This window comes from Neocloeon triangulifer, unplaced genomic scaffold (assembly GCF_031216515.1).
Source record: "Neocloeon triangulifer isolate White Clay Creek 2 clone unplaced genomic scaffold, ASM3121651v1 ptg000017l, whole genome shotgun sequence".
NCBI classification, from domain to species: domain Eukaryota; kingdom Metazoa; phylum Arthropoda; class Insecta; order Ephemeroptera; family Baetidae; genus Neocloeon; species Neocloeon triangulifer.
Genome location: NW_026775559.1, coordinates 6,094,842 through 6,116,373, shown reverse-complemented (window position 1 = coordinate 6,116,373; position 21,532 = coordinate 6,094,842). Strand labels below are relative to the sequence as shown.

The 21,532-nt window shown below is 38.0% G+C and overlaps 4 protein-coding genes across 5 annotated transcripts; all 4 read left to right on the top strand.

Annotated features, from left to right (window-relative positions):
• Nucleotides 1-1,323: 1,323 nt before the first annotated feature.
• Nucleotides 1,324-6,946, top strand: LOC132203342 (angiotensin-converting enzyme). The gene is made up of 13 exons (XM_059631056.1): nucleotides 1,324-1,632; nucleotides 3,272-3,430; nucleotides 3,871-3,967; nucleotides 4,237-4,380; nucleotides 4,989-5,180; nucleotides 5,232-5,329; nucleotides 5,420-5,589; nucleotides 5,652-5,776; nucleotides 5,833-6,079; nucleotides 6,142-6,240; nucleotides 6,338-6,481; nucleotides 6,546-6,712; nucleotides 6,771-6,946. The coding sequence occupies exons 1-13, from the start codon at nucleotides 1,324-1,326 to the stop codon at nucleotides 6,911-6,913; spliced, it is 2,094 nt and encodes a 697-aa protein (XP_059487039.1). The 3' UTR covers nucleotides 6,914-6,946.
• Nucleotides 6,947-7,570: 624 nt separating this feature from the next.
• Nucleotides 7,571-14,396, top strand: LOC132203604 (uncharacterized). Its single transcript, XM_059631489.1, has 7 exons — nucleotides 7,571-7,712; nucleotides 9,901-9,996; nucleotides 10,055-10,181; nucleotides 10,236-10,398; nucleotides 10,777-11,595; nucleotides 13,265-13,405; nucleotides 13,638-14,396. The coding sequence occupies exons 2-7, from the start codon at nucleotides 9,905-9,907 to the stop codon at nucleotides 13,850-13,852; spliced, it is 1,557 nt and encodes a 518-aa protein (XP_059487472.1). The 5' UTR covers nucleotides 7,571-7,712; nucleotides 9,901-9,904; the 3' UTR covers nucleotides 13,853-14,396.
• A 439-nt stretch (nucleotides 14,397-14,835) lies between these two features.
• LOC132203603 (heat shock 70 kDa protein cognate 4) lies at nucleotides 14,836-17,989 on the top strand. The gene is made up of 4 exons (XM_059631488.1): nucleotides 14,836-14,996; nucleotides 15,289-15,498; nucleotides 15,873-16,990; nucleotides 17,203-17,989. The coding sequence occupies exons 2-4, from the start codon at nucleotides 15,291-15,293 to the stop codon at nucleotides 17,830-17,832; spliced, it is 1,956 nt and encodes a 651-aa protein (XP_059487471.1). The 5' UTR covers nucleotides 14,836-14,996; nucleotides 15,289-15,290; the 3' UTR covers nucleotides 17,833-17,989.
• A 366-nt stretch (nucleotides 17,990-18,355) lies between these two features.
• LOC132203602 (hormone-sensitive lipase) lies at nucleotides 18,356-21,530 on the top strand. 2 transcript variants are annotated; one of them, XM_059631487.1, is made up of 11 exons: nucleotides 18,356-18,822; nucleotides 18,882-19,068; nucleotides 19,158-19,383; nucleotides 19,449-19,639; nucleotides 19,694-20,159; nucleotides 20,219-20,394; nucleotides 20,446-20,756; nucleotides 20,805-20,961; nucleotides 21,019-21,144; nucleotides 21,200-21,313; nucleotides 21,383-21,518. In XM_059631487.1, the coding sequence occupies exons 1-10, from the start codon at nucleotides 18,464-18,466 to the stop codon at nucleotides 21,281-21,283; spliced, it is 2,283 nt and encodes a 760-aa protein (XP_059487470.1). In that variant the 5' UTR covers nucleotides 18,356-18,463; the 3' UTR covers nucleotides 21,284-21,313; nucleotides 21,383-21,518. The 2 variants fall into 2 exon arrangements, with proteins under 2 accessions (XP_059487470.1, XP_059487469.1); XM_059631486.1 differs by having other exon boundaries at nucleotides 18,357-18,822; nucleotides 21,200-21,530.
• The last annotated feature ends 2 nt before the right edge of the window (nucleotides 21,531-21,532 follow it).

The window sequence follows — 21,532 nt, the reverse complement described above, 5'->3', positions numbered from 1 at the left end:
GAGCGGCAAAACACACGCACAAATTCGCCAACACGCGTTTCCTTCTCATTTGTGTAAAACAATGGTCCGCTTCATTTTCTGCCTGAAACAGCGACGTTCGCCTATTAGGGAAAAGCGCTTTTGTGTTCCGCAGTCGCATTATCGCACGTTCCTGAGGAAAAAATGCGTGCATAAAAAGTAGTCCAGAGTTAGTCATAATTGACCGAATTTTCAGGCATCCACAAGCAGGGAAAGTAAAATGTGAGAAATAAAGTTGGTGTTACATGAACGCGGGGCATTGTTCTCCTTTATTTATTTCTCGGCGTGTGTCACCATGTGCCGACGAGCGCTGTATCAATGTCGTCATTTTCAACTCAAGTGCAAGCTTGAAAAGGAGAGTCAATAGCTGCTCTTTTGTGTACTTTTGGAGTATTATTGTCTTTCAATTTGTTCCGCAGGTGTTGATCTATTTCGATGACAATTTTTTATTGCTCAACCCATACTTTAAAAATGAAAAATAAAAAACTTATTGTCCAATTTAGCTATAGCAAGGCCTGTAGAGTCTTGATTGTCTTGAAATTGAGAATAAAAAAGGTAGGTTTTCAAAAATATGCAATTTGGTGCAATTATCAAAAGATAAATCATAATGAATATTATTTATTTTCTGTATAAGTTGGGTAAATTTTTACCACAATGCTCTATTTTCCTTTGTAGCATATTTTTTATTCCCTAGCTTTTGTGCTGTTTGCAGGCGGGGCAAATCTCTTTTGCAGCATCATAACAATACAGCCAGCCTCACTCAGGGAACATTTTACTCATCGGCTTGGCGTTGAACGCCGCAGTTAGTTTTATGAAGTGTGAAGGATTATTTCAGTCAGAGGGATGAAAATCGATAAAACTGCGCCGTGTGCCGCGCCACACACCATAATTCACACAATGGCGATTTGAACGCCTGAACCACAGATTGTCTTACTGCTTTCCTTAAAATAGAAAAATAATCGTAATTTGAATGGATTTGATTAAGTTTTCACTTTCTATTAGCATGTTGAATAAATTTTATTATAACTGTTTTGCATGGAAAAAACGTGACACAAACATTAAATAAAATTTTTTACTGAAGATTTGGGTAATTTAATTTAATTTTAATACACATTACGTTATTTTCAAAATGAAGCCAATAATAATTTTATTGCAAACACGTCCTTGATGCATAATAAAATACTTCCCACAAACCTCATAAGTATAAAATTAAGCAGAAAAGAGGCAATTCCAAGCGTGCGACTTATCGCAAGTCGCCTGCCGAGGTGTTCAGGTGGCGGGGCCCAGACTCGACAGTCGCGCACCATGCCTCGTCCTGAGCACTTGACGGTGCTCCTAGCAATTCTGGCGACCGTCGCGGGTCAGCTCGACTTGCCACCCCTTTACGAAACACAATCAAGAGGAAACTTTGACCGGGGGAGAATCGAGCTGAGCCTCGAGCCCTTACAGGAAGACAAGGAACAAGACTCGAAGGGCAAGCCACACTTTAATAACGTCGACGTGCCCGCCCTTTTGCAGGAAATCGACGACCTCGGCACTCAGCAGTGCACCAGCAACGTTCTCGCGCAGTGGAATTACGAGACGGATGTTAACGAGGTGTCACAACTCTCTGCTGTAAGTTTTATATTTTTTCGGTTTATATTATTTTTTAAATAGATATTTTCTATTTAGTTTTCATTCAAAACAACAAAAACAAATCCTGGTATAAGCATCTTGCTTCTTCAAAATTAATTTATAATCTTGCCATAAATAATAAAAACAACGGTACACCTATTCCAGTTTTCCTAACTTTTTATTATTTAAAATTTACATAGAAGCAATTTTTATAATTGAAATAATAATTTTCTAAATATTTGCGATTGGAGATGCACTCGTTTTTTTATGAATCGTTGCTAGCAACATTAAAATTTTTTAGACGCATTTTGAGTGACCAAGATAGTTAAATTTATGTTTTTCTTTAACGGCGCGGGCGCTTACAACTCTACCGCCAATACAGGAAGCAGAGAAAGTAGAGCTCCCCTTTTCCTGATAAGACCGAAAATTATCAATACAAACCGTTCTTTCTGCATATTCACACTTACTCGTGCTCTAGGAAAAACAAGAACAAACAGTTAAACTTGGACAAAAAGAAAATATGACTAGTCGAGTTGGAATGCTATTCATTGTCATTAATTGCAAACAAAAAAAAGCACAGGCATATCTTATCATTGAAAAGTCAAATTGATCCTTTTAATTAACTGGCTTCTTTAATGTTTAGGATTGTATACAACATTAAATTTAAAATATTGAAATTTAAAAATAATGAATAAATAATAAAAATAATATTTTCAAAATTTCTTCACAATTAATTTTGTTGTTAAATATACCTGATAACTGACAAAAATACAGAACATTTTTCTTAATTTTTTTTTAACTTGTGAAGCGTTTGATAAGTTTTAGCTGCAAGTTATTTTTGAAGTTTTGATATTTTCAATTATTAAGATCCACTAAATATCCAGTGTTGTTTTTGTAGATTAGACGTATTATGTTTTTGGCGCTCCACAGTTTCATCCCACAAACTGGAGCAAAATTTCAATTTACGTTCGCAGCCGATTACAAAACTAGGAAAGCGAAATGAAAATTGCACCGTGGTGCTTGTGAAGGAGGTCGCGCGTCTGTGGCGAGATAACAAAAGTGGCGTTTATTCAGAGGCTCTGCTTGTCCGCCCATAAGCGCACATAAGAGTCGCGCGCTGCTCAGGGACGTGAGAAATTCATTCTTCAAAGTATATAGAGAAAGCACGCACTTAAGAAGGAAATAATAAGATTTGTCTGGGTTGTTAAATTTCATGTTAAACTCTTGAGATTAAAAAAAAAATGAATTAATATTGTTATAATCAGTTAGTCCTACTTATTGAAGCATCCTGCCACATGGTTTAATAATCATTGATGGATATTGCTAGGGCAAGTTTACACCAATGGTGAGAAAATACGTCTCAGGTTACACAATTATAATTATTGTGCTCTCTTCAGTGCTAAAAACTCTCATTGTTGTATAAAATAAGCGACTTTGTAACAACAGCAGTGTTACAAAAAAATTTGCGTCACTTCAGCGGAAAAATTACAATTTATAATAAACGACAATGATTTATTCAAGGACTCTGCGCCGATTTTTTTGCTCTTTAAATTTGTATAATTGCGTGAAGTGTGGGAATCGCATTGAATTTCTGCTGTTGACATTGTTTTGACAGAAGCTCTGTGTTTGCATTTTGCAGTTGCAAGAGCAGTTGGAGTACGCGCGATTTCAACACGCAGTTTGGGAAGTGATCAATAAGATTCCACTGGAGCATGTAAAGGACCGAAAGTTCCGGCGCGAACTACAGCACTTGGCAACAGTTGGACCTGCCGCACTCCCACCAGATCTTCTTGACAGGGTTAGTTGGGACAAATAATTTTAATAAAAAAAAGATTTAAAATATTTTTTTGTTAAAAGTTTGAAATAAAATGTTGATATAAGGCGCAAAATTAATAATTTAAGAAAATATAATTTCAATTTATTATTATTTTCATTAAACGTTAATGTATATTTATATTGTTTATCATTATGTAATTTTTTTATGCAACTGTTCTCTCGTTTTTTGACTCGTGAATTTTAACCTTGGTAACTGTGAGTTATTTGAGACATTAAAATTTATTACATCCAATAAATTTTATACATATTGAAGCAATTCTAAAAATAATTTTTTCCTTGATACAGCAAAATAATTTTTAAAATGTTAAATACTTTTGTAAAATTTAAATGTATATTGGAGCGTTTTTTCCCACTAAACAAGCTTTTGTTTTGTTTTTAGTATTAACGATTATTTTCTCACAGTACCACCACCTGATCAACGACATGCTCGCGGTTTACAACACGGCCACCATCTGCGCCCACCACGACCCCTTCAAATGTGGATTACGCCTCGAGCCAGGTAACGTTTTCATGATTTATTTCGCGCCTGGTAGGCGGGTTTCTCGCTTTTCCGCCCTCGCCGCGGACAGACGCCCTTAATGAGCAGGAAGCCTTTGCCACTCTCGTAATGATCCTGCTTAATGAAATTTATTAAGCCTAATATTTCACTGATGATACAAACGAACGCATCAGCTATTTTTTTTCTCCGCGGCAACACCTTCGTTTCACACACGCGACCCGATTTTTAATACGTATTTTAATTTAATTACGCTATTATTTATGATATAGAGTTGACTTTAATTATGGCGCGGAGTCGAGACTGGGACGAGCTGCAGTACGTATGGTTCGAGTGGCGCAGACGGACCGGCCAGAAAATTAGGGACCTCTTTGAACAAATGGCCCATGTCAGCAACCAAGCGGCTCAAATGAACAGTAGGAGAGCATTAATCATTTTTATTTTAACAATTTTATCATAATATTTAATTTTATTTTGAAATTAAAATGCTTTTCTAAATTAATGATACAACAAGCCAATTTGATCTCTTTGCTGCTTTTTTAACCATTAAAAAACATGTTTTTATTTTTAATAATATTAAAACAAGCATGCATGAAGACAGTCTTCTATATCAAGAAATTTAATATGCATAATAATCATTATTATCTGTCTAATTAAAAATACTTTAGATTGTATTTTAAATGCTTATGTCATTACCAAAATAGAAAATTAATATTTTATTATTGAAACCTATTCAATTTTCATTATACCATTTTTCAAATTGATACAATTTTAATTTAAAGGCATAATAAAATGTAGGTATTGAGAATTTGGCTTAATTTTTAATTTTATTTAACAAAATACTCTCCCTTCAATAATATTTACGATGATTTTTAGATATTTATTACTATAAATTGGATAATTCAAACTAATCATTATATGTTTCACGCTTTTAAAGCTCAAAATTGAGGTCTTACTTAGTTTTTATTGCTACAGGATATCGCGCGTTTTTCAGGAAAAATTAAGACGTGTAAATAAATTGCAGATTTCACGGACACCGGGGAGTATTGGATGTTTCCGTACGAGTCACCCACCTTCCGGTTCGACGTTGAGGACGCCTGGGATGAAATTAAGCCACTTTATGTGCAGCTGCACACCTACGTGAGGCGCAAACTTCGCGATCACTATGGACCGGAGAAAATTCACCGCAGGGCTCCCATCCCCGCACATATTCTCGGTATGGAAGGAATTACTTTTGCTCCGAAACAAGTTAATTTACTTTCTGCAGGAAACATGTGGGGCCAATCGTGGGGAAATATTTTGGACGTTACGATTCCATATCCTGGAAAACACTTCATCGACGTGACACCTGAAATGCAAGCCCAGGTTTGAAAAATTTATAAATTGCGTGATTTCACTCACAGAATTCATAATTAAGCAAAAAAATAATTTGATAATAATTTAATTTTCTTTTAGGGATATACGCCAGTAACAATGTTTAAAATCGCCGAACAGTTTTACTTGTCACTGAATATGACTCCGATGCCGCCCGAGTTTTGGGAAAAGTCAATTTTTGAGGAGCTGCCTGACAGACACGTGATTTGCCAACCAAGTGCTTGGGACTTTTGTAACGGAAAAGATTACAGGTTAAATTATGCTTAAAGCTTGACAATAATTTATAAATAAATATACTCGTTTTCTTTTTCAGAATAAAAATGTGCGCTCATGTGAATATGAAAGATCTTGTGACGGCGCATCACGAGATGGCACACATCCAGTACTTCATGCATTACAACCATTTACCAAAAGTGTTTAGGGACGGCGCAAATCCAGGTTTTATTATTATATTTTATTTGTTACGCCTTTTCAAATTTAAACTCAAATTTAAGCGTTTCATGAGGCAGTTGGAGATGCGATAGGACTGTCGATTTCTACGCCTGAACATTTGCAGTCGCTGGGTCTGCTAACTCGATCAGTGGACCATTTGGCGCACGACATAAACTTTCTGTTTTCGCAAGCGCTAGACAAGCTGCCCTTTATGGCGTTTGCGCTCACCATGGATACTTGGCGATGGGACGTTTTCGGGGGTGGTGCAATCGGAAAGGACAGATACAACTGCCACTGGTGGCGACTAAGGTTTGAAAATTTCATATATCTTTTAATTTTTTTTTTTTTTTTTAATTTTAAATTGCAAACAGAGAAAAATATTCAGGAGTGAAGCCACCGTTGCTCCGATCAGAAATCGATTTTGACCCTGGATCAAAATATCACGTTCCTGCCAATGTACCTTACATCAGGTAAATTTATATGAATTAAAAAATTAATTATTATAGAGTTTATTACATTTTTTTTTATTATCTTATCTATAAAATTGATTTCATTTTTAATTTCAAGGTACTTTGTGGGTAGCGTCTTGCAATACCAAATTCACAGAGCTTTGTGCATTAAAGCGGGTCGCTACGACCCTGACGACCCGCACCACAAGCCCTTGCACAAGTGCGATATCAGCAGGAGCCACGCGGCTGGGGAACTTTTAAAGTAAATATTATATTTAAATGACCACATATCTCAATTGAAAGCACAACATTTCTAATTTTATTAGAAAAATGATGTCAATGGGGTCGAGCAGGCCGTGGCAAGACGCCCTTTACGAAATAACAGGGGAGAGGAAGTTGAATCCATCAGCCTTGCTCGAGTACTTCCACCCGTTGCAAGAGTGGTTGCGAAAGGAAAATTTACGGACGCAAGAGTTCATTGGCTGGCTTTACGGTTGGTTTGATAAAATGCATGTTTGGTGCAACTAATTTGGTGCAACTCTCGCTTGCAGATGGGGATTACTGCAAACACAGTATAGAGACTGCGGGACTGCAAGTGTACGGAGGATTCTACAACACGGCCAAATCTCTTCAACCATCGTTGTTTTCAGTATTGTTGGTGACACTCACGTGCTATATTTATTTATTATACTGATGTTGATATTTTATCATTAAAAACTTATGTTCTCTTTATTTAAATATTTCTTGTTGGTTTTATTCCTTTTTGGTGAGAGAATTATAAAGGCGGAACCAACTTGCAATTTTTTTAGGCAGCCCTATAATCTCCTGTGAATGCTTGATGGTTGGCGCGGAGCAGCTTCAATTTTTTTACTCGCATGTGCTGCGCGTTGTTAGGACATAATTCTTGGATGATGCGAGAGTAACTAAATGTGTAAATTCAGTCAAGTTCGTGCTGACTTGGCATATGGTGGCAAGATATTTTTTATGAGTATTGTGAGAGAGACGAAGCTGAGGCTCCAGTTGAGAATATGAGGCGGCGACGAAATGAGAGCCACCGTCAGACTTGTGTATTTTTAGTGCTGGTATTTTATAAATCAACACTCATTAAACTTCAATTTAAAAACAAAACACATAAATTTGAGAAAAAAATACTGAGAATCAAAATAGTCTTGTTATATATGTGAACAAAATAATAATTGTTCTTCCTCGAGGATTATTATTTAGTTTTAAAAATTGGCTTTTTTATAGATCTATTACCATGAAAGCATAGAGCGGCACTCAAATTCATTACGAAAACAATGAGAGCAGAATGCAAAAATCCGCCACAACGCGCGGTGGCCCTAATCATCGGGTTAAATTTCACGCTGACTGCGCTCTCGCGACAGTGGCGGTTTCGGAGTCGCTTCGTGATCCAGTGCGCCGACTGCGCGGCTCCTGTTTAGTGCCATTAGGAGCGCAGCAAGGGCAGGATGGACTCGAGACGCTGAGACCAAGTAAGAACTGACATTAGGTCTTGTGAAGTGCTATTCTCAACCATCCCGCTTAATAGACTGCCAATTAATGTTCTCTTAGTGAACCTAATTAACTTCAATATTTCATTTATTATTTATTTTGATAAAAAAAAAAATGCTTCAAAAAAGTTTTCTATTTTTTTTATTGCAAAACTATTAGTCAACTTGTAAAAATAATAAACAGTTTTAAAATGTTCCAAAAAGTATAAATGGCTATGATCGAACCATTTTTTTAAGCTGTTTCGACCCGGCAGATTTTAGCTTAAACAAAATACTAATATACAAAAGTAATTAATTTTCCTAGATTATATTAAAATTAACAACTTTTATTATTTAAGAACATTGGAAATAGTTTCTTTCCATATATTTAAAATTATTCACGGCTTAACACCATAAAATTATTTTTAATTAAAAAAAGCACAGCGTAAAAATAAGTACACGGGCGCGAGAATGAAATTTCCCATATTAGTTTTGGTCCAGCATAAATGATTATAATCTCCCCTCGTGACTGTGCTGCGTTTACAGTGCCGTAATAGCAACAAGTATAGACGACGAGAGAGCCAGTGGGACTCTTATATTAATTCAACGCGAGGCTTTTGTAACGTAGTACAATTGTTAAATATACGACTCATTTCAAGATGTTGGTTCCGAACAAGAGCTGGCGAGGGGCCCTCGCTTTTAATAATTCCTTCCAACCTCTGACCTCTAATTGACAGGCAGCATGACTAACCGAAGCAAGAGGGCGAATTGGAAAATGAATGACAAGCCAGGCAGGCCCCCTTGAGATTGAACAAAACGCAGTCTAGTTTTCTTTCACGATCAGTGTGTGCATTTGCTCCCTGCGAGTGCATCCGAACAAAACTCGGCGAAACTGCTTTGCTTTTCTGTGTATTATGGAGCTGCATTTATAGCGTGCAACCCCACATATAACGAATTGAAAAGCCCAAACAGGAAACAATGCCGAGCTGTGGTGGTGATAATTTCACAGATTGACCTGGTGATAAATTTAGGACGGATGTGCGTGCGTGATATGCTTGGACCAGTTGAAGCGGCTCTAAAAACGCAGTGATGGGCTTTTTAAGTTATATTTGCGCGCGGGGCGTTCTGCAGTATAGCGGCATGTTCTAAAAAAATTGCACCCAAATTTTCCTTCAATAATGTTTATAAGTTAATTAAATTCTATTAAAAACTAGACTAAATCAATTGGATTTTTAAACAATATTAAAATGATCTGTAATCTGCATGAAGATAATTTTGCTGTATATTTCATAGAAATTTTTTGAATATTTATATATATATATAAAAATAAAAAAAAAAACGAGAGAATTTCTTGTTTGAGTGTTTATTCTTGGTATTTAAATTTAAATTTGCCTTTTCCTCAAAGATATTTTTTAGTCCATTATTTGATTCGTAGGAAATACAATAAACGGCTCAAAAAAACCATTGAGGAAAAATGGTATTTTAAATTCTACCATGAAAAAACTGTTCAGCTTAAACCTTAAATGTTGATTTGTCAAATAATATTGACATTATTTAATAATGTTATTATTGGCATTTACTGTTTATAATTAACAGCGTATGGGCACAATTCAATAACACTTTTAGATTCAAAGAAAAAAAAACTTGATGCAAAGTGCAGTGATTGTTTAGCCAGACGCGTGAATCATTAATTATCCGGCTGCTTGCCACATCATTTTTCTATTATCGTCAAGAGCAGATGTCATTGTTGCTGTTAATATATACTCATATATTCTATTGTATCTCGAAAAGACTCCCACACTCAAGCTTTACAATCCTTATATTATTTCCTTCTTTTCAGATAGCTGCGCGCATCTTTTGTCCTTTTGCCTTTGAACATTTGAAATGACTAAAATGTAGACGGTATATTCGCGAGAATTTTTTCTTGAAACAAGCTGCTTTAAGAAAAAATCTAAACTTAGACCAAATATTTGTACCTGACGTCATTTAGACTATATCATTCACGTCTGGCCAATGCACTGTTTATTTTCCCTTCTCAAAATGAACCCCAATGCACACGCCAAGGTCACAAATAGCGCCTATAAAATGTGTAAATAAATGTTTGGTTTAATCGCTTTAAGGAATAATAATAAAAAAATGCTAGTCTCACATTAAAATCGAGTGGAGAATAAAATTGATTTAATTTTTCCAGGACAATGCTTTTGCCGTTGGTGCTTGCTATCCTTTGCTCCTTCACATCTTTATGTGAGGCACTGATGGGAGATCATGTCTGCGCCAAAATTGAAAAGTAAAGCTCATTTGCAAATTATTCAAATATTAGTCAATATAAACTATTAATTTTATAGATATTCTGTTCCTGTAACAGTAAGCTATGCTAAACCTTACAAAGTAAGAGAAAATTACTGGTGTCCAAAATTCCCTCCAAGATGTACAAGGGAGAAAACGGAGCTGAAGACGGAATACCAAGTTGAGGTATTTTTATAAATAAAAATTTTGATACCATTTTTTAATAATGCCTGTGCTTAGAATATCACTAAAACACGGGTGGTCAATGTGTGCTGCAAAGGCTACCTTCAAGAGGACGACACCTGTGTGGCCTTTTGCACTCAAGGTTGCCAGCAAGGAACCTGCATTGCGCCTGATATTTGCAAGTGTCACACCGACTTCTATGGACCGTCATGCGAAAAAGGTAGAGGGGACAAGCGCAGGGAAAATTGTGCTTAAGCGAAAAAACTTTCACAGTGAATATAACAAGCTGATTATTTTTTTCTCGCGCAGCTTAAATAGCTACGCAAAGAGAAAATAAATAATAAAAATATGCATTTTATTAAATAATCTAGATTTTTTTTTTTCAAAATTGATTTCAAAGTATAAATAATGAAAATGGAAGTTTTTAGTAATGATTTAATTCGTTAACATATTGATTTATATAAAAAAATTAGCTAGTTTTAAAATAATTTTAATTCAACCCTAGATTACAATATTATTTGAGTCGTATTTCATTTTATATGTATATATTTTTTACAATATATTTATATCCTTATCCTTACTTTTATTAAATTTTCAGTGTATGAATTAGTGCAGTTTGTTCCGTCAAGTTCGACAACTACCATAAGCACCGCTGTTGAAGATTTTTCTGAGGTTTCGTTAACACTTTCAACTACCCCACGATGGTCTCCAGCGATTTCTACGACAACGACAAAACCTACATCACCGAGCCCTTTGCCCACTAGTGTTGAAAACACAACTCCTAGTGACGAAATGCTGAAAATTAGCTCACCTGCGTCTGATGAGCCAGCCCTTGCAAAAACCTCCCCTTCCGTTCTCAAAAATGAAGAAGGTCACACGCACGACCTCGAGGCTCAACCGTCCGACGCTTTTGAAGTGACCCTGGGCACGATTTCGTCAACAGAGGATCCCTTGGGGTCCTTTCCAACGTCCCCCTCCATTACATCGGAAACAACCCCACTATTCGCGAAAGAAATAGTGACTCCCGAAATTACTGAAATCATTGAATCGTCAACGGAGACGCAGCCCACCCCTTCCAACCCCTTGATAAACTTTTCGCAGCCCCTTTCCCCTCCGACCGGCGGCGACCCGGGTTCGACGTCCTTTGCTGGCACTACTGGCTTCACGCACTCGGTGATTGTGTTGAACAACCACTCCATTCACACTAGCGTCGCGACCCACCCGCGCCACAATCAGGCGCTCCATTCATTTTTTGAGGAACACGCTTTTCTCCTAGTCGTGGTTGGGGCGGCGCTCTCTCTAATTTTAGGCACTGTCCTTGCCGTCCTAGTTTGCCAGCAAGTCGTGAAAAACGGAAAGAAGAAACAAAATAACAGTTCTCAAGAAACTGTCCGGCATTTACCTCCTTTGCCAACAGGTATTGATTTATAAAAAAAGCTTTTGATCATTTTTCCATACAATAATTAAAATTGGTTTAATGAAAGTTTATTCAGTTTGAAAACTAATACAATTAGATTACATACATTTTATGAAAAATTCAAACCAAAATTACTTCTTCATGATCTTTCAATCTTATTTTAAAATTTTTATTGAAATTAATTGATTTATTTGTGAAATTATTAGATTATTATTACTTCAATTTTGATCTTGTATACCAATATCTATTTTTTAGTTGCACACAATTAGATTTTTTTTAAAGGCAAATGCACATTTTCTGCGGCGGAGGTTCCCCTAGAGTGCTTACGTTTTTCTTATTTTATTCATTCGATAGTTTATCAAAAAAATTAATTTATTTTTTATTTTTAGCAAATAAATAAATAATGATCTGATTCTGATTACATATACTTTGTAGTCTGTGAGCTTTGAAGATATTTATTGATATTTAAGGGTGTTTCTACGATAATGCGGCGCAGAAGAATTGTATATATTTTTATTTTTTCTGAAAATATTATTATCGCGCCGCACAACGTCGGTGATTTTAGGCCGGTTTTCTGAATAGTTAATTAAATACCGGTATGTAAAATATTTTTGAAAAATGCTTATAATTTTGGACTGAGGAGTGGTATTATTATAAATATCGTTTTTTTCCATCATAAACTAATGCACAAACCTAAATTTATACAATATACATGTTTTTCGTCGCAAAAAGTCCGAATTTTGGTGAAATTAGAACTTCCATACCGGTTTTTATTACACAATAACCGGTATATCTCAATATCTGTCAGAAGAAACCGAAATTTTTTCGTACCAACGTGAAGTTAGCCACTATAGCTTTCGAATGAGACCATAAAAACGATATGTTTCTTGCCTTTTTAAATTTTGGCTGATGGATATAAAACGGTTTTGTTAGTTTTCCTGCTTCCGAGATAGGGCTATTTTTGAAAATCGGCTGTAACTTTTTTTTGGGCAGATGAAATTTTCTGAAAATTTAGACACGTATTAAGGATGTGATAACGAATCGGCCAATGTGCCATATGACCACACTTTCTTGGCTTTCCCGCATTTTCCAACCCTATTTGACCCTTTTTGGGAAATTTTGGATTTTCTCAAAAATGGAAAATGCAAAAATAATTTCCTTTGGGGAAGTTTGTGCCTATGAGTGACGTCAAATTTTGGCTATCTCAGATTTAATTTTCCGGTTGCATAACTTCAGGGGCAGGCATCTAAATTTTTTGACCCTGATTTCAGGGTACTTAACCCTTTCATAGAAAATAATTGTTAATGTAAAAAATATTGGAAATTTTATCAGCATTCAGAATATATGCTCGTTTTTAACGTAGGACTTATACTTAATGGGATACAAGCGGAAAAGCAAACCCCTTTATAACTCAGCCATTTTCCGGAAAAGTCGGAAAATTTTTTCATAAAAGCTCTTATAATGGGCAAATAAAAGAGAAAAATTTGTTGGAAATATTTTGCAGTCATTTTTTCAAAATATTTGCAAATTCAGTGGGCGTACCCTACGATGATCGCCGAAACAGCCTTAAGCAATTTATTTACCATTCTATTTGATTGTATTTGAAAATAATGCATATTATGAACAAGAATAACAAGACGTCAATAATGTTGATTTTTCTACCCCCCAGCAATATCCTTGGAAATGCCATCAACCCCTATTATAAGTTTCTCTGCATGCTGTGAGTCTATTGATCTTCAGCCAGCCATATATTCAATGGGAACGTTCAAACCATCAGGTCACCAGCCCACAATTTCTAGAGAATTGCGAGGTTTGCATTTTTTTTACTTTTAAATTCCTGATTTAATTCTATAAAAATGCCATGGTTTTATTTTTGAACATTAGTGTTTCCCCCAACGCTATAATGTAAAATGCAAAATTATTGAAGCGAAAAGTTAGTAATACATATTTTCCATGACCACCAGTTATCTTCATATTTTGAATAACCTACATTGATTTGTGAGTAGAAAAATTTTTGCAATTTCTATTTTTTAAACTTGCAGAGGCACTAGAGGCTACCTATGACCACCCGCCCTCGCAAAGTAGGTCATGTCACAGCTCGGAGGGTCAAAGATCGCTGGCGGAAATGTGGGAAGCGGTGATGAGCGCCAGCAAAGAGCGCGAGGTGCCGCAGCCCGCGCAGGTCGACGAAGAGCATCTGTACCAGGAAATTCCGTGTTACCATCCAAGGTTGGAAATCCACGACTCGAGGTGCTGAACTAATTCACCGCCAGAGAGAAAAACTATTTTCTTGTGGTCAACTCTGTGAAAAGTTCAAGATTTTATTTTTTAAGACTGCTCATTTCTTTATTAAATTTAAGTGGCTCCTAAAAGAAACGAATTTTCTGTTTATTTATTACTTTTTTTTACTTATTATACAAAGTTCCTTAAAAAAACTCATTTTTGTTCAAAATTATCTGGGAAATCTATGCGTAATATAAACACGTGATGAAACGTCATTATTAGCACTTGCGTCACAAGCCAGACGGAGAGGAAGGTAAAAAGTCCAACGTCCAACACCACCGCTCTTATTTTTTCTTAGACAAAATATCAGTACCATCATCAAGTGACTCAAACTGGTTGATTAGCTTTTATTATGAAATTTCGGGTTTTCGTACCGAAAGTCTTGTATTTTTTTCGTCAAATTTAAACAAATATAAGTAACATAAAAATTAGAAAAATTATTTTTTGCAGAAATTTATTAAAATGATTTCTACTAAGTATGCTGTTTAAACCAAAATATCGCAAAATAAATATTTATTTTGCTCTCAATTACTCGTTTTAAATAGATCTCGTTCGGAATAAACTTGTGTTCCTAACGCTCTATTTTTGCATTATATAAGAAGCATGTAAGTATTTATACGTTCATAAAAGTGCGCACGTGCGATCGACCATTGCCCCCAATCCATGCAGCTTTTACCGCCAACGAAAAGTCGCAGTCGGGCGCAGTTAAACGCACCAATCGTAGGTTATTTACCAACATATGGAAAATACTTTTGGTGGTGAAAGAAAGGTACTGAGCAGAATTTTCTAATAAAGGTAAGCAAAATCCAATAAAAATTGAATTTTTTTTTCAAATAAATTTAAAATTATATTATTGTAAAGAAATTTAACCGCTGAAAAAAATCTACAATGTTAATGTTAATCAATAATCAAGTTGGTACCTGTATACAGAGCTGTTGCGTGATTGGTCAGAAGTGCTGCTGGAAACTTCTCGAACATTCTACACTGGAAAGGCATAAAACGGAGAGGAACAACAATTTCCTTCTCATTCTAAAATAACGAACACCGCTCAGCACGTCGAGGCAGACAGATCCTCTTGAGCACATTTCCTCTTTTTCATCTGCAATCATCCGCTAAAGGTGAGCACTTTTTCTGCATCTTATAAATCTAAATCAAAGTACATGAAGTAAATTTTCTCCTTTTATGGTTAAACTCGGGATTGCTTGTTAATTTCTCGAAGAATTATTCGTTTTAACAACGGTCGTGCCGGATGCACGCCGACAATGGCTACCGACAGAATTATTTTAATTTAGCTTTTCATGTCAAAGCGTCGGAAATTATTGAGCCTTGTGGAAGATTTAGCAATCTAAATTGAGAGATAATTGTATTTTTGGTTGAAATGATTTTGACTTAAAATATTTCTGCCCTCAGAAATGGCAAAGCCAGGCCCCGCAGTCGGTATCGATCTTGGAACCACCTACTCCTGCGTTGGAGTTTTCCAGCACGGAAAGGTGGAAATTATTGCCAATGACCAGGGCAACAGAACAACCCCTAGCTACGTGGCTTTCACTGACACCGAGCGTCTCATTGGAGATGCCGCCAAGAACCAAGTGGCCATGAATCCTAGCAACACCATCTTTGGTAAGTTGGAAAGTTTCTAGACCTCGAACCATCACATCGATGAGTCATTCAGATCCATACAAAATGCACGCGCTCAATTCTGCCTTCCTTGTAAGGAAATTTCAATTGCGGCCCTCATTATGCAAAATTGACATCATAAAAATGAAAGTATTAATCTGACACAATTTTCGGAATTTTCTTCAGTAGAAAGTTGTAAAAGCCTTTTTGCAAAATTATTATGTCCTCGACATTGTTAATGAATAAAGTTGCGTTCCTTTTTCCCCCATTATCATCACAGATTTTGAAAATATATTCATTTTTAATTGAATTATCAATTATTAGACTTTATAATTCCATATTTGGAATTAAAATTAAATGAAACTTTACTTTCACAGATGCTAAGCGTTTGATCGGGCGCAAGTTTGAAGATGCTACAGTGCAAGCCGACATGAAGCACTGGCCATTCACAGTCATTAGCGAGGATGGCAAGCCCAAACTGCAGGTGGAATATAAGGGAGAGACCAAGGCCTTTTTCCCTGAGGAAGTCAGTTCGATGGTGCTCATCAAGATGAAAGAGACCGCCGAGGCCTACCTGGGCAAGACTGTCAACAATGCCGTCATCACCGTGCCGGCTTACTTCAACGATAGCCAGCGCCAGGCCACCAAGGACTCGGGCACCATCGCTGGACTGAACGTGCTCAGGATCATCAACGAGCCCACTGCGGCTGCCATCGCCTATGGTCTAGACAAGAAAGGCCAGGGTGAGAGGCATGTCCTCATCTTTGACTTGGGTGGCGGCACCTTTGATGTGTCCATCCTGACCATTGAGGATGGAATCTTCGAGGTCAAGTCCACTGCTGGAGACACCCATCTTGGAGGTGAGGACTTTGACAACCGCATGGTCAACCACTTTGTGCAGGAGTTCAAGCGCAAGTACAAGAAGGACCTGACCACCAACAAGCGTGCCTTGAGGCGTCTCAGGACGGCGTGCGAGAGGGCAAAGAGGACCCTCTCTTCGTCCACTCAGGCCTCCATAGAGATTGACTCTCTCTTTGAGGGCATCGATTTCTACACTTCCATCACCAGGGCTCGTTTTGAGGAGCTCTGCGCTGATCTCTTCAGGTCCACCCTTGAGCCCGTTGAGAAGTCCCTGAGGGATGCTAAGATGGACAAGGCCCAGATCAATGATATCGTTCTTGTCGGAGGTTCTACCCGTATTCCCAAGATCCAGAAGCTCCTGCAGGACTTCTTCAATGGCAAGGAGCTCAACAAGTCCATCAACCCTGATGAGGCTGTTGCCTATGGAGCAGCTGTCCAGGCTGCTATCTTGGCTGGAGACAAGTCTGAGGCTGTCCAGGACCTTCTCCTGTTGGACGTCACTCCCCTTAGCTTGGGTATCGAGACTGCTGGTGGTGTGATGACCACCCTTATTAAGAGAAACACCACCATTCCCACCAAGCAGACCCAGACCTTCACCACCTACTCGGACAATCAACCTGGAGTGCTCATTCAGGTTTGTTACATTAATAACTAATTTTCATTTTATAATTATCGTTCAGTATTTATTCAAGATTATGTTAGTTAAATGCAAATGATGATTCCTTTCAAGGATCCGTGTTTCACCTGATTAATGATTAGAAAAGTCTTCTGATGCAATTTTTTTAATAATTTGTTTTTTAATTTCTTTAAAGCACATTAAATAATTTTTATGCCCTCTTTCTGCAGGTCTATGAGGGCGAGCGTGCCATGACCAAGGACAACAACATTTTGGGCAAGTTCGAGCTTGCGGGCATCCCTCCTGCTCCCCGTGGTGTGCCCCAGATTGAGGTCACCTTTGACATTGACGCCAACGGCATCTTGAACGTCTCTGCAATTGAAAAGTCTACCAACAAAGAAAACAAGATCACCATCACCAATGACAAGGGTCGCTTGTCTAAGGAGGAGATTGAGCGTATGGTCAACGACGCAGAGAAGTACAAGGCCGAGGATGAGAAGCAGCGCACCGTCATTGCTTCCAAGAACAGCCTCGAGTCCTATTGCTTCAACATGAAGTCAACCATGGAAGATGAGAAGCTGAAGGACAAGATCCCCGAGGAAGACAAGAAAATTATCATGGACAAGTGTAACGAGGTGATCCGTTGGATGGACTCGAACCAGCTGGCTGACAAGGAGGAGTTCGAACATAAGCAAAAGGAGCTTGAAGGCGTCTGCAACCCCATCATCACCAAGCTGTACCAGAGCGGTGCTGCACCCCCTGGCAGCATGCCTGGAGGTATGCCCGGTGGCATGCCTGGCGCTGGTGCCCCTCCTCCCAGCGGTGGCGGCTCTGGACCTACCATCGAAGAGGTCGACTAGTCAGTTATATTTCCAGCATTCCGTCAGCATTTTAATTGATTTCTCCTGTAAATCCACTTTGCTCCAAATGGAGTAGACTGATCAGTATCGGCCATTAAACTTGCGCTATGTTCTCAAGGTTCCATTCCAAAAATAAAATAAATTATTAAAGAGCCAATTAATAAAAATTTTTCTTTCGTGAGGTCAACCCCTAAGATTCATTATAATTGTTATTTGTTGTCAGTGTTGCTTGGCTTTTCTTCATCACAAAATTGACCCAAATAAATGGGATTTAAGCATGGTACTTTTTTTGGAGTTTATAAGAACTGACTCACTAACCATGAAGGATTGCAATTTTATTGATTTAAGAGCAGATTTAACTAAAGTTTAATCATTCTACAGGCTAGAAAAATAATATGTCTGCACCAAAAACATTCTTTTTAAAAACTTACGCAATACATAACTTGAATCAATATACAAGACAATACTGCAGAAGAAATTTTGAGGGTGAGGGAAAATTTAATAATAAAGGGGGCGTGGTCGTATTTCTTACATCTGGTTGAGCGAGATATTATGACACCAGACAAAATGATAATGTCGAAATCAATTATTTCTACTGTGTAACGAGAATAAGTAAACTACCCGCACCGGCATGGAGGTGGGAGTAGTCGAGGAAGAGGAAATCAAAGAGTCCTTTTCCAGCATCGTTGAAGCCCTGGTGCAGCTATGCAAGGACAACGCCGAGGCTCTGCAATCTGACGAGAGCGAGGCCGGGCAAAGGCTGAGCGCTGCCTTCATGGCCGTCACCGATCACATCGCAACCATCCGACCCTCGCTAGACAAAATCAGGGCTGTTGCACCCTTGTACGACTTCAGTCCTGAAACTCCGGGAAACGGCTATCGCAGCTTTGTCAATATTGTGGACACCTTTGTCATGCATGGTCTTAAATTGGCACGTGAAGTGGCGTCCACCAAGAGCAGTCTCTTCTTTCGCAAGACTGTCTATATGAAGTATACAAACGATAAAATTAAATTTTTGTGTGAACTGTAATCAATTTCTCGCTTTACAGGGAAGTAGAGGCGTGCAGCCATGTCTTGGCGTCACTTGGCACCTGCCTTCAGCACCTAGTCACTTTGATCGACTGGAGCGAAACTGGCAACCTCTTCCCTGACGAAAAGCATTCACCTGCAGAGCTGCTCGCAAGAGCGCAAAATATCAACCAGTATTGCTTTTATGGCAGGTGTCTTGGCTTCCAGGTAAATTGTTTTCTATTTACAAAAACCAATATAATTTATTAAAAATATTAAATTTATACTGAAATCGACTGAAATAATAATTTTATTAGTTCTGCGAAAGTATGAGGAAGGCCTTGCAGTTCATTTGCATTGCCATGGCATCCTACAGTGAGGCTTATTACAACAATGGAAGTTTGATCAGCAAAGCAACTAACTCTGTTTTGACTGGAAGCAAGTATCTTTTGGACCCTGAGCTACGGGCCAGACGAATTGTCAACATTGCTCAGTACTCCAATGTAGAGTTTTGCAAATCCTTTTGGCAACTTACAGAGACCGGTATATCTTTAATAAAGTCCCTCATTTATTTTCCCTATTTTTCAATATTATTTTTCAATCTTTAGATTTGATGCAGAAGTTGCCAAGCTTTGTAACACCATCCGTAACTATTAACCAGGAAATCTCCATTCCACCCCAGTCATTCACTATAAAAGGTGTGTATGGCTCAGATGTGATTGTTCCTGCTCCATCTTCTCACATTGGGCCAAAACCGGTTTTGATGCGCCTCATCTCGGCTAACCATAGAGAAGGAATGGTATTTACAATTAAATTGAATTGAAATATGAAATAAGAAAGCAAAAAAACTTAGCTTGGAAAATCCACCGACGCAAGCTCACTGCCGCCGTCTCCGTGTTTGCTGGTGCATTGTCATGGTGGAGGATTTGTGGCCCAAAGCTCGCGCTCACATGAGTGCTACCTTCGAGATTGGGCCAATCGACTCAATGTGCCCATCATCTCAGTTGACTACTCCCTTGCTCCGTCTGCTCCATTCCCTCGTGCTCCTGAAGAAGCTCTCTATGCGTACTGCTGGGCTCGGCAAAACTGCCACTTGCTCGGCTCGACTGGAGAAAGGGTCATTCTGGTTGGTGACTCGGCTGGTGCCAACCTCAACTTGGGAGTGGCAATCAAATGCTATGAAATGGGGTTGCCACCTCCACACGGCTTGTTCCTAGCATATGTTCCAGTCCTTGTCTCTTTCATTCCTTCACCAGCTCGACTTTTATGTTTGATGGACCCTTTGTTGCCATTTGGTTTCATGATGCGCTGTCTCAAAGGTAGTCAAGTTTATATAGATTTAAATTTAAAATAAATGTATGTATATTTTTATTTAAAGCTTATGCTGGACACTTGTCAATTGATGAGAAGAAAGACGAGCCCGAAGAAAATAATATTGAAGATCTTCCTTTTTTTGAGGGAGAAATTCCAGGGACGGAACCCAAACCCGACAATGAAGCCAAGGTGGAGGAAGATGACAATTTGACCGAACTGCCTTTGAGAAGTCCATCCAAAGTAAATATTTCATAGAAATTCCAAAACATTAATAATTTTATGCCCTCGTAGTTCTCTGACCAGGGATCCGACTCCATGACAACTGTGTCTCTTGTATCCCCTCCAGCCCCGCAACCTGAAGACTCGGCGGCGGCCAGGTCACGGAAATATGTGGCCCAGTTTTTAGATCGCTATGTACAGAATGGAAAGAACAAGGAGGACGAAGAGCAGGATGTTATTTTTGAAGCTCCACAAGTTGATAATGGGCCACAGTCACCTACACTTTCTGAGAGATTCAGCTCCATGGCTAGCTCAATCACTGGCCACTTTTCTGCCACCAGTCGTTCATTGAGCAGAGACCCGAGCCAAGAAGCTGCTTGCGGGTATGTCTGTGATTTTCATCATAGAGTTTTTTTTAGAATAATTATCAGATCTCCACATCTTCCATTGGATCCGTCGGAGTTAGATCAAATGCTTGACCTCGACCCAACTGAAGAGTTCAAATTCACGGTTCCGAAGGACCCATATCTGAGCCCATATTTTGCATCTGACGAGATTCTAAAACAATTGCCACCTGTTAAAATAATTGTAAATTGCAATCCATTTAAAGTTGCATACAAATGATAAATGGAACTCCATTTTTAGTCCCTTCAACTTGACCCTTGCCTGGATGATTGCGTCATGTTTGCAAAGAAACTTAAAAGTTTGGGAAACGATGTTCAGCTGGATGTACTGGATAGTCTGCCTCATGGCTTCTTAAATTTTTCACTTGTACGTAATTAAATGGTTATCATGCACTTATTTATCGGACTCTTGGGTTTTATAGATCAGCAAAGAGGCACATGAAGGCTCAAAATTGTGTGTCGAACGGATCAGAGCTCTTCTCGGCACGGAGGAGGTTAACAACTGAACCTCAAACCAAAGGATATTGTTTGCACCAGTAAGGATATCATGGATATTAATTACGTTGTGATATTAATACTTCTTTTTTCCATACTTAATTAAATAGCTAGCTCAGTCAGTCATTTTCATGACCAGGTAGTTTTAGAAAGCAATATACTTATCCATACCACTGAAGATTTTTAAAACTGCTAAGTTTCATAATTTATTGATAGCAATAAATAGCAATAAAAATTTGAATATCAGAAAAATATCTTGA